At 41.2% G+C, this 16,506-nt stretch overlaps 1 protein-coding gene across 1 annotated transcript in view; it reads left to right on the top strand.

Annotated features, from left to right (window-relative positions):
• Nucleotides 1-16,506, top strand: part of LRPAP1 (LDL receptor related protein associated protein 1) — a 53,469-nt gene that overhangs the window by 25,936 nt on the left and 11,027 nt on the right. Inside the window, exons 6-7 of the mRNA XM_030191144.1 lie at nucleotides 9,192-9,274; nucleotides 10,891-11,067. Coding sequence (XP_030047004.1) covers nucleotides 9,192-9,274; nucleotides 10,891-11,067 — 260 coding nt within the window. The remainder of the gene's footprint in view (nucleotides 1-9,191; nucleotides 9,275-10,890; nucleotides 11,068-16,506) is intronic.

Here is a 16,506-nt window from a genome sequence, read left to right as displayed (position 1 = left end):
TTCAAGTGATTAATTAGACTGAACAGCTTCTAATGCAGATGATAATAACAATAATGATGAAGTACTCTTTGCTAGATGGAAGTCGGTGTTTCAGAGATTCCCTTGATCATAACCTGCAGACCCAGTCAAATGTCATCAGTAATATTGCAATCTGGCCGGATTTGAAGAAACTTTTGATCAAAAGAGTGAACAATCCTCTTTCTGTTAGTGTAGTTGTTGAACCTTTTTAGCTGTGCTGGATTAATGACTCACAAGCACACTCGCATAAGTGACAGTCATTTTCAAAAATGTTGTTTCACTAAAAACCAAATGGATAGAATTGTAGAGCAATAAAGTTGTTGGGTAAAAACGTTAATAATAGTTGGAGTCATTGTAGTTGTGAGTACTTTTACTTTTTACTCACAAAGTATTGGGCAATAACATTTTTTAAGTAGAATTTTTAATGTGTTCTTCACTGTACTTTTTTCTTAAAAATTAAAATATACATTTATTTTTACTTAAGTACTTTGAACAACACTGGTCCTCCGGATGCATCTCCTCTTCGTTCTCTTCTTTGAAAGTCCCCTAAGTGGTCCTTGTGATACACGTTTTCCAGACCTTGTCTGGTTGATGGTTTCGGCTAGGTCTAAGGCATCCTTCGGGTTGTCAGTTCTTTCTGTGGCAGACTGGTTTCCACCCTGTTTACGGACTGCTTTGCTACATCCCACAAGTCTCTGGATTCGTCTGTTGCTGATGACAAGGAAGGAAAAATGTCTTACCTGATAATTTTCTTTCCTTTAGTCATACCAGACAATCCAGAGTCCCACCTTTTCATGAGGTTGACACAGTCAGTACAGTGTGTTTCTCTACTTAGGTTTCTTGCTTTGGTTGCCTGTGCATAGTTCTTCTAGTTGACAGGTTTGTACCTCATTTCTGTGAGGAGGGAGAAATGGTTGATTTTATTATTTCTTCTGCTTTTTACGAGAAATACTGACTGACCAAAGAGCATACTGTTCCATTGGGCAGACTTCAGTTTGGTACTCTCTATCTCCAACTGCTGGTAGATGGTCATAACCCACAAGCCCCTGGGTTCGTCTGCTGTGACTAAAGGAAAGAAAATTATCAGATAAGAGACAGTTTTTCCACTTTTACAGTGGCCAATGTTTCTATTTTTCTTTGGATGGCTGTAGACAGGGCCTCGAGTCTCCAGTAGCAATGCTTTTTGGGCTGCCACTGCACTTTGTTCCATTTTGAGTGATGGGGTGTGGGTTCCCTATCACACCACTTTTATCACTCCCACTAATACCCTTCTTATTTTGCTTATGGCTGCCACCTGCTGGTCACATTTATGTCATCATCTTTTCCATCGGTGTCAGATGGTATAGATGGGCAGATGGAAGGAAAAATGAACATACTTTCATTTCATAATATAATGCACTAATCCTGATCAGAATGCATTATTTTGTTGATCCATGTTGTGCCTATACTTTATTGTGTGTAGCTGTGGTCAACAAATTTTCAAGAAATATATGTAAATAAATTTTAGAGAAGAGCCACAAAAGGCTTGGTATGACACCTTAACAACTAAATTCATACAGTTAAGACTGTTCAGTTTGGAGAATAGACACAAGAAAAATGACTGAGGGTTTAAAATCAAGTGTGATTCATTAACTTGTTACGCCATTTTTCACCAAGCATTATAGCAGTTTACAATATCAATAACATTTACAATAAATAATTATAAATAGTAAACAATATAAATATAAAAAGTACAGCTGAATATATAATCAAGCAATAAATATCTTCATCCATGGAACCTTTACCTTCCTTCTTTCTCCCAGTACTTCAGTGGAGAAGCATCAAAGTAACTGCTGGAAGGATCACACCATAGAGACATATAATAATGAAATTAAAAAAAAAAATCTCAGAATGTTACATTTCCCACAAATTATATAATACTGAAAAATATTTATAAAGTGATAATTGTGTGCTCATAATAATGGCTCTACCACTGACCAACAAGGTCAATTAAACGTCCACAAGATATAATCATTGCACACAAAGGTGCATAATGTGATAACTAATATTCAGTGGAAAAACGTGCTCAAAACAAGAACACTTTAAAACAGTCGAAATAACTTAGACTCAAGGGTCCAGACACAGACCATGTTTCACAAGACGCTATCTCAAGGAACCCAATTGTGAAGGTGTATTATATTGTGCCTGTCCCTAGAAGCATATGAGTAGTTAACTTCAAACAGTGCTAAAAAAAAAAAAAAATCTTTCAGAAATACAGTTCATAACAAACGTCATCCAGTATTGAAGGAAAATGTACCTCACTGATAATTTCTCAAACACAGGAGGAATGCCAAGGCTTACCGGAAGTGAACACCACCCAATTTAAAACATCCAAAAGGGCACATGACACCCCCCCAATAAAGACACTATTGGAGGCTGAAAACAGATGGCAGTAATTTAAACTGAATAGCACAAAAACTAAACAAAAACATAGTAGATGAGGGCAGGTAAAGACCTGTACAGTCCATCCAGTCTACCCAACAAGTAAACTCATTATACATGGTATGTGATATTTCATATGTATACCTGACCTTGATATGTCCGTGCCATTTTCAGGGCACAGACCGTAGAAGTCTGCCCAGCATTGTCCTCGTTCTAAAATTTCTGAAGTTAATGTCGAAGCCCCTGAAAAGTTATACTCCAGCTCATCCAAATCTATTCAACCATGATCAGGGCACAGACCATAGAAGTCTGCCCAATATTGGCCTTGTTGTCCATTTACTGATGCTGCATCTGTCCAGTCACAATCCGAGCATAGACCGTAGAAGTCTGGCCAGCACTGGCTTTGCTTCCCAATTACTGGTGTTGCCACCCAATTTCCGCTAAGCTTCTGTCACTGTTCCTTTTAAACAGGATTCCTTTGTGTTTATCCCGTGCATTTTTGAATTCCTTTACTGTTTTCATCTCCACCACCTCCTATGGGAGAGCATTCCAAGTATCTACCACCCGCTCTGTGAAAAAATACTTCCTGACATCATTCCTGTGTCTTCTCCCCTTCTGCTTCAATTCATGTCCTCTAGTTGTACCGCCTTCTCGTCTTTGGAAAAGGTTTGTTTGCGGATTAATACCTTTCAAATATTTGAACGTCTGTATCATATCACCCCTGTTTCTCTTTTCCTCCAGGGTCTACATGTTCAGGTTAGCAAGTCTCTCCTTGTATATCATGTAACGTAAATCTGATACCATTTTTGTAGCTTTCCTTTGCACCGCTTCTCCAAAACTGAACACAGTATTCCAAGTGGGGCCTCACCAAAGACTTTTAGAAGGGCATCAACACCTCCTTCTGCTGGTTATACACCTCTCTATGCATCCTAGCATTCTTCTGGCCATGGCCACCACCTTGTTGCATTGTCTCTTCACTTTCAGATCCTCGGACACCATCACCCCAAGGTCCTTCTCCTGAGTCTAACTTACCAATCTCTTCCCTAAAACGGTTCGCAAAAATGAAATCATAAGAATGCGCTCACCACTTAACTTCATGATTTAAACCTGAAGGTTCCTCGGTGTCCCAATTGCTCAAGTCTCCAATGTTGTTGGGCACAATCTCTACCTCTTTAAAAAAAAAAAAAAAAAACAGGGCTTGAACCACTACAAACTTGAGGTCTTCTAACTTGTGATTCTGTGTGCACCAGTGTTGCACCAGAGGAGCTTCCAGCATGCCACTATGTATACGGTACAGATGGGTCTGATAGTGTGGCTAACATAAAGTTTGGGGCGAGAACACACAATCATGTACCCAACCCCTTGGTGGAGCAATCTGTGTTAGATCGGAGATGGAATTTGTTTTTTTATATATTTTTTTAAAATTTATTTTTGTTATTAAATGACATACTGTATCGGTAAATGTAACAAACTGGCAGACATTAGTGTCCACAACTCGTATGACCTCCTGTCTGGTCATTGTATCTCTGGACCTGCTGAGTGAATTAAGACCGCGTTAGCTGATCTTTGAGGTTTTTACCTCATGCAAAAGCAAATGAGGACATGGTTGAAACACTGTATGTGATTGCAGGACGTGCCAGTAATCTTTGATGATATGCTTCATCTTAAAGCATTGTCCTAATGAGGAAGAGCACATACCAGTCTAGACTCCAAATCTGGATGCGAGGGTTGTAACAGTAGATCTCTATGTGCATATAGCACCCTCTTATATGCCTTTCAAACAACTTTAGGGGGGTATCCATGCTCTATGAATCTTGTAGACAAAACAATTTTTTGCTTGAAATCAGAAAAATCAGAACACAAAATGTTGGAGAAGTAAAAACTGTCCAATAGGGAGATTGTCTCTCAGATGACATGGATGAAAGCTGGAGTAATGTAACAAGGTATTACGATCAGTGTCTTTTCTAAATATGGTTGTGGCAAAGTGGGAACCCTCCAATTTAATCATAATGTCCAAAAAGGAGAAAGTGTAATAATCAGTAGAAGCAGTGAACTGAAGATGTCAATTACATGAATTAAGCCACAGCAAAAATTCTTGAGAGAGAACCAAATTATTTGTCCAAATGAGGAACATGTCATCAATGTAACATTTCCACTCCAAAATGTTATGGAAATATTCAGAGCTGTATAGAAACAAATCCTCAAAGTGAGAAACAGAAAGGCAAGCTATAGTGGGAGCCATAGTGGCCCCCATAGCCGTGCCTTTAATTTGCATTTAAAAAAAACACTGATAAAAAATTAATTTTTGCTTAAAGTTTTCTGTGCAATTTGGACCACAAACTCCACCCTCTTAGAAGAGAGAGACAGACAGTCTAAATAAATAAATAAATAATGGATGACCTGCATTGCTTCCTCCTGAAGAATATTTGTATACTACAATATCAAGGATAACAGAGAGCCATTCGGTACTGAAAGACAAGAGTAAAAACAAATCTGCATCGCTGTGGTGTCCTTATCATATGATCTGCATTTGGGAACTTCAGATTTCAAAGTTTGGTCAACAAAATCAGATAGTGATTCCAGCACTGAACCGGATACTCGAAAGTAGTGAAGTACAAGTACATTTTCCTTCCCTACTTGCTGACTTTTATTATTAACTGTATTTTTCTAGCATTGTTTGACGTTTTTAACCTCTTTTTATGTGCTTCTAGGGACTAACACAATATACTACAACTTCACAATTGGGTTCCTTGAGACGGCATCATGCGAAACATGGTCCGTGTCAGGACCCTTGAGTCTTTTTTAAGATAAGTTATTTCTACTTTTTCAAAGATTTTGCTTTTGAGCACGTGTTTCACTGAATATTAGTTATCACATTATGTACCCTTTGTGTGCAATGATTATATCCTGTGGATGTTTAGTTGACCTTGTTCATCAGTGGCAGTCCTGTTAATAATTATGAGCACACAATTATCACTTTATAAATATTTTTCAGTATTATATCATTTGTGGGAAATGTGTTTTTTCTTTATTTCATATAGTAATAGTCTTTCCTTGGTCAGTTTTGGTATCAATTTGACCTCTCTTCAGTTTGGTTGCCATAGAGACATAACCTAACAGAAATGAGAGGGTTCAAGGATTTACCACAAATGAAGTTGACAGTGACTTTACAGAGAGGCTTCAGAGAGGGAGTGGAATTAACGTATGGCAGGCATCAACAATTTTTTTAGCATCAAACAGCCAAATGTATAAATAATATTGAAATATATATTTATGTGCAATCCAGCAGCTTCAGCTTGTGGCCATTGCCCACCCCATCCCCAGTATGAGACCCATCTCAAAGCACCAGCCCCTTTGTCCCACCCTTGTTATCCCCAAATGTCTGCTCCATCCCCAACACTAGACCCCTTCTCCCAGCCCCTGCTTTAGCTCTGAGTCCCCTTCTGCCACCATCCACCAGCATGAACCTCTTTTTGCCATCCCCAGCCTTACCTCAACCTCCAGCCCCTTCTCCTGCCCCCATCCGTCAGCATATGCCCCTTTTCTCATCCCAGGCCACGGTCATACCCTTCTGCCAACCCTTTTCTCCTGCCTGCCCAGTACTTCTAAATGCCCTGCAGAATGGTGGGAGTTGTTTTTGTTGTCACCACTCTGCCTGTCCTTAACTGGCTTTCAGCTCCTGCATGGTGACAGTGGACAGACCTGACTGAGGACAGACAGAGTGGGAGCACCAAAAAACACAAGCTGCCCACCATTTTGTTGGGAATTTAGAGGTGCTGGTCAGGTAGGAGAACAATTGATGCTAGGAGCAGTTGGCTGTGACATTTTGCTGAGCCCTTCTTTCCTCCCCACCCCATTTTAATACCTGTGCACGTCATCCTTTGCAAAACCCTGGTGCTGCTACACTGCTGCCCAGCTGCTCTGAGCCTTAAATCCTGGTCTTTTGTTTTTTGTTCGTTACCATGGCAACCTAGCCCCTGGGGTTTATCGGGGCATGGCATATGGATGGGCAGATTATAAATTATGAAATGTAATAAAAATTGAACCACAGAGAAAACATGTTCAGATGCAGAGGAGAGAAAGCAGCAGCTAACTGCAGGAAAGGAAATGAGAGGGGAACGCAAAACTGAAAAAGGCTAAAATAGGAATAAAGGGAAAGGGGGAGGGAAAGAACAGAAAAGAAACTATGTGAAAAGTGGTGAAGTAAATGGTACAGTATGTGGGGTTTTTTCCCCCCTCCACAGCTCCAGTTCTTGTTTGGAGTAAGATGAGCAGACAAATATCTTAGTCACTGACGGTACCTTCTCGCAGTAAACATAGGACTTGGAAACTGGGTTGAAACTGGGTTCTTGCTGATCCCAGCTCTACATTTACTGTTGTTCACTAAACCCAGTGGAAAATCCCAAGTAACAGTTCCACTATTTCCCCAAATTGAGGGGAAGCCTCTCCCGAATTGTGATTGGGTAGAAAAACCAAGTGAGCATCCCTATCATGAAAAGGATGGAAAATCCTCAGCAGAATTGCCATTTTACCTGGAGTTGTGAGATAACTTTTTAGTAGTTACCCTGCACATATGGAATCGCTACTAGGTTTAAATATTCAAATTAAATAAGTTTTATTGGGGGAAAATGTGTCAGGAAAGAGGTATTCAGTCTGGGGAATCTACAGCTAAGCTGTCTGCTTATTAGAAGCCAATGTAGTAAAACTCTCAGGGTGAGCACAGCTTTAGTGCACAATTTTGTGGGTAAACAGCTACAAAAAAGGGGTTTATGCAGAAGCTAGCCCTGCATAAAGCCTTGTGTTAAGACACCAGCACACAGCATATTTAAATTGGTGGTAATGACACTATTTGCTATTCTGTGCAAATGCAGAGAGGTGTGCAGAAGACTTAAAGGCAGATCAAAACACTGGAGCTTTAAAGCCTAAGTCTGAGGAGGCATGAGGGTTATCTCATTCCTCTGCAGAAGCGTCTGTGAAGATTTAATGACTGTTCTTTTTTCTGTGAGCATACAGGACCTGAAACCTTTTTGAGGCCTCCATGAAGAGCATAGGGGGGGGGGGAGGGAACAGGGGAGGCGTCCTGGAAGGGCTGAGCTGATGAAAGCACATGGTTCTGTTCTAGGTCTGAGCAGAAAGAATTTGTATTGGCGTGTGTGCTTGAATGCTGTTCTGTAAATAATTGTTCACATTATAAAAATTTGTGCACAAAACAGCATTCCTACACGTGTGCAGATGTGTGCCAGTTTTTCTGCTTGGACACATTCACAGCACTAGCTGCCCTTCGCACAGAACCGTGTAAACATGTATCTGGTATGTTCTCCCAGGTTACTGCACAAGTTTTGTGCTGGTCCTATTTGCATACAATTTCTTCACTGTATCAGCAAGCAGAAATTTGGCAGTACTGTTGTATTGGGAACTGTGCACAAAACTATCAGCGTACGGCTCTAGTGCAAGCTTACTGTATCGATCCTTTAGTTCATCAAGGGCCTGCCTGTCTGTTTCCTTAGAAGATAATGCAGTGCTGCATTGCATGTTACATTTAGAAATGCTCAAGATAATAACATGGGCTTCCTTTGTTTGCAATGGGGAATACTGCTGCTACAGTTTATCTTAAGCCAAAGGGTTTGGAGTTGCATGGTTCGCGGTACACAGCACAAATGTTTCTGTGCAGTGATCCTAATACACATAAAAGTACTTCTTCATCTCTCCTTTTGTCAGAGAAACACACAGATGTGTGAAAGAATAGCATAATGCAAGCCAAAGAGAATCTGAAACAAATATTAGTTATAACCAGGTTAAGAAAAGGGATTCATAAACCTCCTATCCTGGTGACCCCACAGTCTGTCAGGTCTTCAGGGTATCCAATGTGGATATGCATGAGGTGGATCTCCACTGTATACAAAATTTTTGTTGTAGATATCATGAAACCTGGAAGGAACTGTGGTATCACCAGGACAAGTTTGGAAAGCCTTAAGAGAGCACTTGCTTTGGTGGTAATCTCACCTAAATGCCTATTCTCCAAAGACCACCAGGATCGCAAGTCCTCATAGCATGACTGACATTACTGACATCCAGCGTTGATCTCTCTTGAAACTTTTCAAACCCCTATGTATTGTTGTTCTTAGCAGTCAGACAACAATACATAGCGGGAGTTAAGTTACTGCATTCAAGCTCATATCCCTTGACAAAGCAATGGCGAAATGGATGTCTGGTGGGATTCAGCGAGCCAAAGATAAGTGCAGTCCTGCTTTAGTTTTTGAATGTATTGCCTATCACCCAGCAAAATGTTTTCATTTTGATTGATCAGTATTCAGCACCATTTAAAATATGATTTAACACGTATCATTTTCAAGTCCTTTCATATGGATGGAGGGGTTTTTTGTCGATGATTATATCAATCGCCAAAAGGGTTCAATAAATTCCCCTGCAACGGGGTAGAGTGTTACTCGGCGATAAATGAAAAAATTGTCCCCCATCTCTCCGTAAAAGAATATGGTGACTCCACGGTCCACTTTTTGTTGATATTTTCTCTTTGAAATTTTGAGACTGTGTTAAAAGCCTTTGATAAATTGAGTATTAAGTTCTCTTTCTGGCCATTCCCATCTTGTATGTGTCTATATACATTTATTTTGTGCAGGGCATGAGAATAGTTGATCTTGTCATGTTAGCAGTAGAAAAAGTAACTCTGATTTTTATTTCTGGCATTTGATGTACTTTACCAACTAATTTGTATTTTGTGCTGTTACTTTAAGAGTTTGAAGAACCCAAAGTGATTGACTTATGGGACATGGCTCGGATGGCGAATTTTACTGAGAGAGAGCTGGAATCATTTCGGGTGAGAATTAAGAGATCTGTCACCCAGTCTGGGAATTTAAAAATGTTTTACAGCAAAACACAATGCGATATGTTTCCTAACTCTAATGCTGCTTTCAAACATGCTTCTACTATGCCAGTGAAAATGCTTCTGCTGTTGAAATTCACAGTTCCTTAAAGTCCTAGAGGGGGAGGGGGAGAGGAGTGAATTGTTGAGTTCTATACTAATCCTAAGGTCACCACTGTGTGCATTAATTACTTACAGAGTGAATAGTGTTTTGGAATAGAATGCAGTTTTGCATTTGTATACAAATGAAACATAGCTTATATATTCAGTGTGGCTCCCCAATTTGAATAAATGAAATAGTAAAGATAGATTAGCTATTCCAGTGGCTGATATAGGAGCAGAGAGGCTTACTGTGTGAAAGCAGTATTTTAATGATGGAGAGGGTGCTTCTAGTCAGCTTTTTGAAAAGAACCTTCCTATAGTGTTTCAATTTTGTAAATGATTCTTTGAGCCAGTAGTCTTATCCTATGTAGTTTACTAGTGTAAAGTACATGGGGTAGAGAATATGCAGGGATTTCAGAATGTATTCCCTGTGTATACTTTGAAGGTAGTAGTAAGGGAGTAATACATGATTTTTGCCAATTAACACACATACGGCAAAATTATGCATTATTTGACCTTAATGCATGTTTTGGGGCACAGCACAAACTAAATAATAATGAGATGCAAATGTACACAAGGGTGCTCATTATTATGAGAATTAAATAAAGACGTTTGTGTTTAAGCTTACACTAGATCAGAGTTAGCATCATTTATTTTTCCTCCGGAGAATCTTTAAAGGAGCAAGTAACTTAAATACCTACCTCCTCCACCCAGCTCTGACATGATAGCGCCCCACCCCTGGCACCTACTAAGGGACTCCTTGGTGTCTACTTGGGTGGGGTTGTACAGGAGCCATCCCCAGTCACTCCTTCCCCGTCAGTTCCTGCTAGTGGTGGTACCACTAGGGATCAAGCTACCATAACTGTAAAATTATTTTTTTAAATTCATGTTAAAGTACAATTGAGAAACAAACATTCTCCCCCTTGGAACCTTTAACATCCTTCTTTATCCCAGTATTTCAGAGAAGAAACCTGAGGTACCTAAGGTTAGTGCAGTGCTTCTCAACCCAGCCTGTCAGGTTATCAGGCTCCCACAATTAATATGCATGAGATAGAGTTTCATACATGTGCCTTCATTGGGTGTGCCCCAGGGACTGGGTCGAGAAACACTGGGTTAGACTTGCATAGTAAGTTTCACTGCAGTAAAATGTTCAATTTTACCACAGCTTAGTAACTACCTGTCTCTTTTGGCCCTTCCTCAACCCTACCAACCAGGTTTCCCTGCATGAGGAGGGGGGAGGAGAAGGATTAGTATTTATATTCTGCATAATATACTATGCAGATAACAAAAATCATATACATAATTATAAATTACATCATATATGCTAAAAACAATGTCAATGTCAAAACTGTTTTCTTTCCACAGGTAAAACACCTGTTACCTATGAATACCCTTTGAAAAGTACTTACTTATGACTGTTAATCTTGTTCATTCTAAAAGATTGTTTCCTGTTTATTTTACTGATGCAGGAGGAGCTTAAACATTTTGAAGCAAAAATTGAAAAGCATCATCATTACCAAAAACAATTGGAAACGTCTTATATGAAGCTTAAGCATGTAGAAGGAACAGGAGACAAAGACCATATACACAGAAACAAAGAGAAATATTCCATGCTGGCAGAGAAAACTAAAGAATTGGGCTACAAGGTAAGTGACTTCTTGCTTTGATGCAGAAAGCTGTGACTGCTCGATATTAACCACAAATACTGACTTCCATTACGTAGCTTCCCACTGTTTCAGATCTTGTGGGATAGTTGTGTCTATCCACCAGCAGGTGGAGATGGCGAGCTAAGAAACTGAGCTGAGACATATCTCTCTTGGCATCCAGGCCAGCGCCTCAGTATTTTCTATCTCCAGCAGGTGGATGGACACACTTTTCAGCCTCTGGTACTGTTTTGCTCCTGGTCCTGTTGATGATGAACTGGTCCCCAGTTGAGCTTTATGGGTGGCTTAAGTCTGCAGAGTCATATCTTGAGGTCTTCAGATCCCTGTCTGTGGTGCCCTGTGAATTTACTTCTTTCCTCCCTTCACCTTTCTCCTGTATCCTGTGGCACTCTCCTTTTCCAGCATAACAACATTTAAAAAAAAAAAAGTTTGCTAGAGAAATGGGACAGAGTATCAGTCCTGAGCCTTTCTCATCTGTGGTAAGACTGAGTTTGGGGTGGAACAGCCAGCAGTGGTTAGTCCGACTAAAGTTTGACTCAGAACCACTTGAGGGCTGCAAGTTCTAGGGATCCTGACTCACCGCTTGGGACACATTGTGCTACGCTGGTGATAGAGTGAATGGCAGCTCCCACAGAGGCAGTTAAGCGGTGTTCCTACTGTGGGACCCACCAGCCTACATCGGGACATTGCAGTGTGTGCAAGCCAGGAATCTAGTGGGACACAGAGGAAATGGCGCCAGCACATCTTCGGATTGGCTCAGCATCCGAATATGCTGGGGTCTTTTGGCTGTCCGGCGGGGCCAGTGCGCAGTTTGATGCAGGGGAGCATAGAAACAGGCATCATTTTGTCAGGGCCAACTGGCAGTGAGAAGCAGCTCTGGCTGATCACGCATGGAGCACTGCCGTCGTCTTACAGCCTTAGGGCCCAACAGAGCATTCAGCTGCATTGGGATATTTTGTTTTGTCCAGAGTTTATATTGCTCGTACACCAGGCTTATTTACTGAAGCAGGGACAGTCAGAGTTGCTGCAAAGTGCTTCAGTTTCTCGCCCCGCTGTCCCTCCAGCTCGTAAGAGATCTTATTTAGACCTCCAGGAGTGAGCAGGTGAAGCTATCTCTCTTCTTTCTCCATATTTGATGTGTCCTCAGTCTATTCAGAGGAGCCATTGTTGAAGGAGCCATTAGATGAGGGAGAGCTCCCTCTTGAGGAGGGGGATGATTTAAAAGTACTGAGGTTGTTTCCAAGTTTATTTAGAACTTTCTCTCCTGCCTATGGGAAGAACTATCGAGGCAGCTTACAATCTATACAGAAAGTAGTCCATGATTAATTTTGACAAGACAGGAAAGGAAGTTATAAATAGGAAAGAAAGGAGGATTAAAACAAAAAGGTATATGCATATGTAATCCAAAATCACAGCAAAATCGTCAGTATCTTGAAGTAGAATTACTCAAATAATGGAAAAAGCATCCTTAAAAAGGAACATTTTCAATTCAGTTTTAAAAGTGGCTAAAGAACTACATGGCTTCAGATGAACTGGCAAGGAGTTACAGAGTTCTGGGACTTGAACTGAAAAAATGCTGTCTGGTGTGTACATGGTTATTTCCTTATAAGTTGGAACGTTAAGGTGATGTTGTGCAGATCTAATGGAACGCGAGAGGACATATGGAACTAACGCGCTAGGTAAAGCAGTTCATTTGTAGTACAGAGGAGCTCAGTACTCTTATTTCTGAGGAATTCGCAGTGCTTTCCATTGATGAGACTTCTGCTTTGGCATCAGGAGTTCCATCTTCATTGATCATGAGGGGGCTTAGAGGTCCTAAGGCTTTCCTGATGCATCCAGACATTCAGGACCTTATTACAGTATAATGGGTTTCACCGAATGTGGGGCTGAGAGTGGGAAGTGTCATGGCTCGCCTTTACCCATTCCTTCCAGAGGAGAAAGAAATTGCTGCTTCCTAGGGGTACCTAGTGGAACCCAGTGCTTTACAGAGGTACCTAAGAAGACCACTTTGCAGGTGGAAGGGAGCACTGCCCTCAAAGACCTACAGGATAGGAAGCTTGAAGGCTCACTGAAACAAACCTTGGAGATGGCCTCTTTGGGCCTTCAAGCAGCAGTGTGCAGCTTATTCATAGCAAGAGCATGCCTGAAGTTGCATTAGCAGTCAGCAACGCAGCAGGTTGTTGGCTGTTATAGCACATTGGCAACTCTGGTTGTAGCATTGGCCTACGGATGCAGCATCAGTCACATCTAGTTAAACTGCCATTTCAGGGCAAGTGGCTGTTTGAGGAGGATCTCAGTAACTTGGTGAAAGAACTGGGAGAAACTAAGCCACAGTGGTTGCCAGAGGATAAGCCAAAAGCCTCTGGTCTTCCATCTTCAGGGGACTCTTGATTTTGAGACAGCAGACAGTACCAGCCTAGTTGTCAGCAAAATGTTCAGAAGTCTCGCTTTCAGGCACACCAGAAGTCCTCCTGTTCAGTCAATTAGAGCGCCTATTGTCTCCAGAGCTTCACAATGATGCGAGGCTGGTCTAATCTTCTCTTTCTCTCTCTGGTGGGAGGACGTCTTCAGGAGTTTCAGGAGGCGTGGGCCAAAATCACATCAGACCAGTTGGTTCTGGATATTCTTACAGAAGGTTACAAGTTGGAATTCTCCCGCCCAGTCGCTCCTCTCTTCAGGCCACCATAGATTACTTGCTGGCGCTCCAGGCCATTGTTCCAGTTCCCTAGGCTGAACAAGGACAAGACAAGACACGTCTACTTCATTGTCCCATAGAAGTAAGGCACCTTTCATCCCATCTTAGATCTCAAAGGTCTAAACTGCTTCTTTCATGTGGAGACACTAAGAGCAGTCATAGCCTCGGTTCAAGTGGGAGAATTTCTAACCGCCCTCGATCTCAAGGAGGTGTACCTGCATATACCCATATGGCCACCACATCAGAGGATTCTGTGTTTTGCGGTGCTAAGCCACACTTCTGGTTCAGGGCTTTGCTCTTCCATCTCACCACAGCACCAAGAACATTTATTAAAGTTATGGTGGTAGTGGTGGCCTTTCGGTGCCAGGGAATCGGAGTTCACCTGTATCTCAACAACTGCCTCATTCGTACGTCATCGTATTCTGACAGCATGGTGGCACTGGACAAAGTTGTCTGTCTTCTACAGTCATTGGGTTGGGTGATCAATTTCAGGAAGAGCAGACTAAATCCATCACAGACACTGGAGTATCTAGGCATTCTATTCAGCACAGCATAGGAGAGGATCTTCAACAAATTCATCTTCTCCTCAGTCAAGGCAGGCCCAGGGTCCTGATGGTGGTGGAGGCAGTCTCCCTCATGAGTTGGGTGGAGAAAACTCTCTGCTTGTTGGCAGCTCACATTGCTGGATCCTTGAATGTGGAGGCGGACTTTCTCACAGGTACTCCTTGGACCCAGGAGAATGGATAGTTCTATCCTGCCAAGGTTTTAAGCTGCTAGCAGACTGTTGGGGGTTCTCCTGTTCTGGACTGGATGGCAACCAAAAGGAATACCAAAGTGCCCAAGTTCTTTAGCTGTTGGAAAGAACCGGGCTTGATGGGGATAGATGCCCCACTGTAGCTCTGGTCGGAGACACATCTACTATATGTCTTCCCTCCTTGGCCCATGGTAGGCCGTGTGTTGAAAAGGATCACATTGCACCGGGGTCAAATAATTCTCGTTGCCTCAGATTGGCCACGGTACGCTGACCTGAATCAACTGCTGGATGGGGGTCCTCTCTGTCTTCCACAGGTACATGGCCTACTGAAGCAAGATCCGGTGCTTATGGAGGATCTGTGCCTCTTTGGTCTTATGGCTTGGTCATTGAAAGGACTTGTTGAGATGAAAAGGTTATTGTGATTTGGTCATTGCTACCTTGCTTCAGGCTCGAAAACCCTCTACATCCATGGTGTATGGGAGAACATGGAGGACGTTCAAGGGCTGGTATTCTGAGTACAGACTTTCTCCCTTCTCTGCTCAGATCGCGTACATCCTAGAATTTCTCCAGGCAAGCCTTCAGAAAGGATTGAAATTGGGTTCTATAAAAGTTCAGGTTGCGGCTTTGGCCTGTTTCATCGGCCTACCAACTAAGCATATTCTATATACTTCACCTAAATCTAGATGCCACTTATAAAATACACATAATATTGATTTCCGCGCCAGTTTTTTTTTTTAATAGCCATATATAGAGTCTCACCCTATATATAGAATCTGGGGGTAAGTGTGTGAGCCATTTAGATAGCTCCCCTATTCTGCATGTATCTGTTATGTGTTAATCAGCTGTGACAGCTATCCATTTGTTTGTGTAGAATTTATTATAAAGAAATGTCTAAAAGGTGGCTGTCCTATAGCAGATAATCATCTCCTGAAATTTGGAAAAATGTGTCTATTCTGTGGATATAGTTATATAGAGCGTAGTTAATCTTTTAGGTTTCGAATTAGCATAAACACTCGGTACATGTAGAACTTGTACTTAAGCTTTTATATGAATGTTCATGAATGGAAAGGAGGATTAAAGAATGATGAAACCATACGACTCTACATCCTAATGAACAACCATTCTGGAATCTTTTCTGCATATTTTTCAAATAGACAATAGATTAATTTGTGATGTAGCTGCCTCATTTGTTTTCGTTAGTGTTAACTGGTAGTGCTGTGTCAGCAAACATAGTTGAAGCAGCTGCGTATCGCTGCTTAACTTGAAATGGTTTTGAGTCACTGGAATAATTCCAACGCCTTGTATAAAGTTGTAAATAAATAGCCAAATAACTTTGTGGTATGCTTTTGTTATCTCATTTAAGGGTTACTTGTAAGTATTTATGTAAAAAAGCACCTAGTGGTCAAATGTCACACAAGGGAATTTAGCTACAGAGGTTAGAAAATGACACAGGGACAAAGTTTGCCCCATCTCCACCCCATCCCCACAACAGTACAAAATCTCATTCATACAAAAAGAGTAATTTTGTCTTTTATCAAAAATGATGGAACTAGTGTAGTGCAGTTTGTGTTTGCGGGGATGGGGACAAACTTTGTATCATTCTCTAACAGAGGCAGTCACTTTGGTACCTTTCCTAAAGAAAGGGACTTCATACATCACTTATGTAATTTAACAGGGCTAGTTAGTCATTTCTTTCCTCTGCTGTGTCTCTCATGGTTAGAGAGAGTCAGAATAAAGTATTAAGGGGAGTGAGTGTTCATGTGTGTGGTGGTTAATAATGAAAGATATGGGGGGTTGGTTCAGAACCTAGCAGTATATGAAAACAAGTGAAGCAGCTATCAACTTATCACTTTTTAATTGTTTAAACACTTGAAGTAGTTTACAGCCAAATGTATAAAAACACAAAATTGTAACATTAAAGCCCATTGTGTTTTCTCACCCATGATTAGTTTTGTTGGAATGTAATTGTATT

The sequence above is a fragment of the Microcaecilia unicolor genome, chromosome 2 (assembly GCF_901765095.1).
Source record: "Microcaecilia unicolor chromosome 2, aMicUni1.1, whole genome shotgun sequence".
Classification (NCBI taxonomy): domain Eukaryota; kingdom Metazoa; phylum Chordata; class Amphibia; order Gymnophiona; family Siphonopidae; genus Microcaecilia; species Microcaecilia unicolor.
This window is presented reverse-complemented; position numbering and strand designations above follow the sequence as displayed.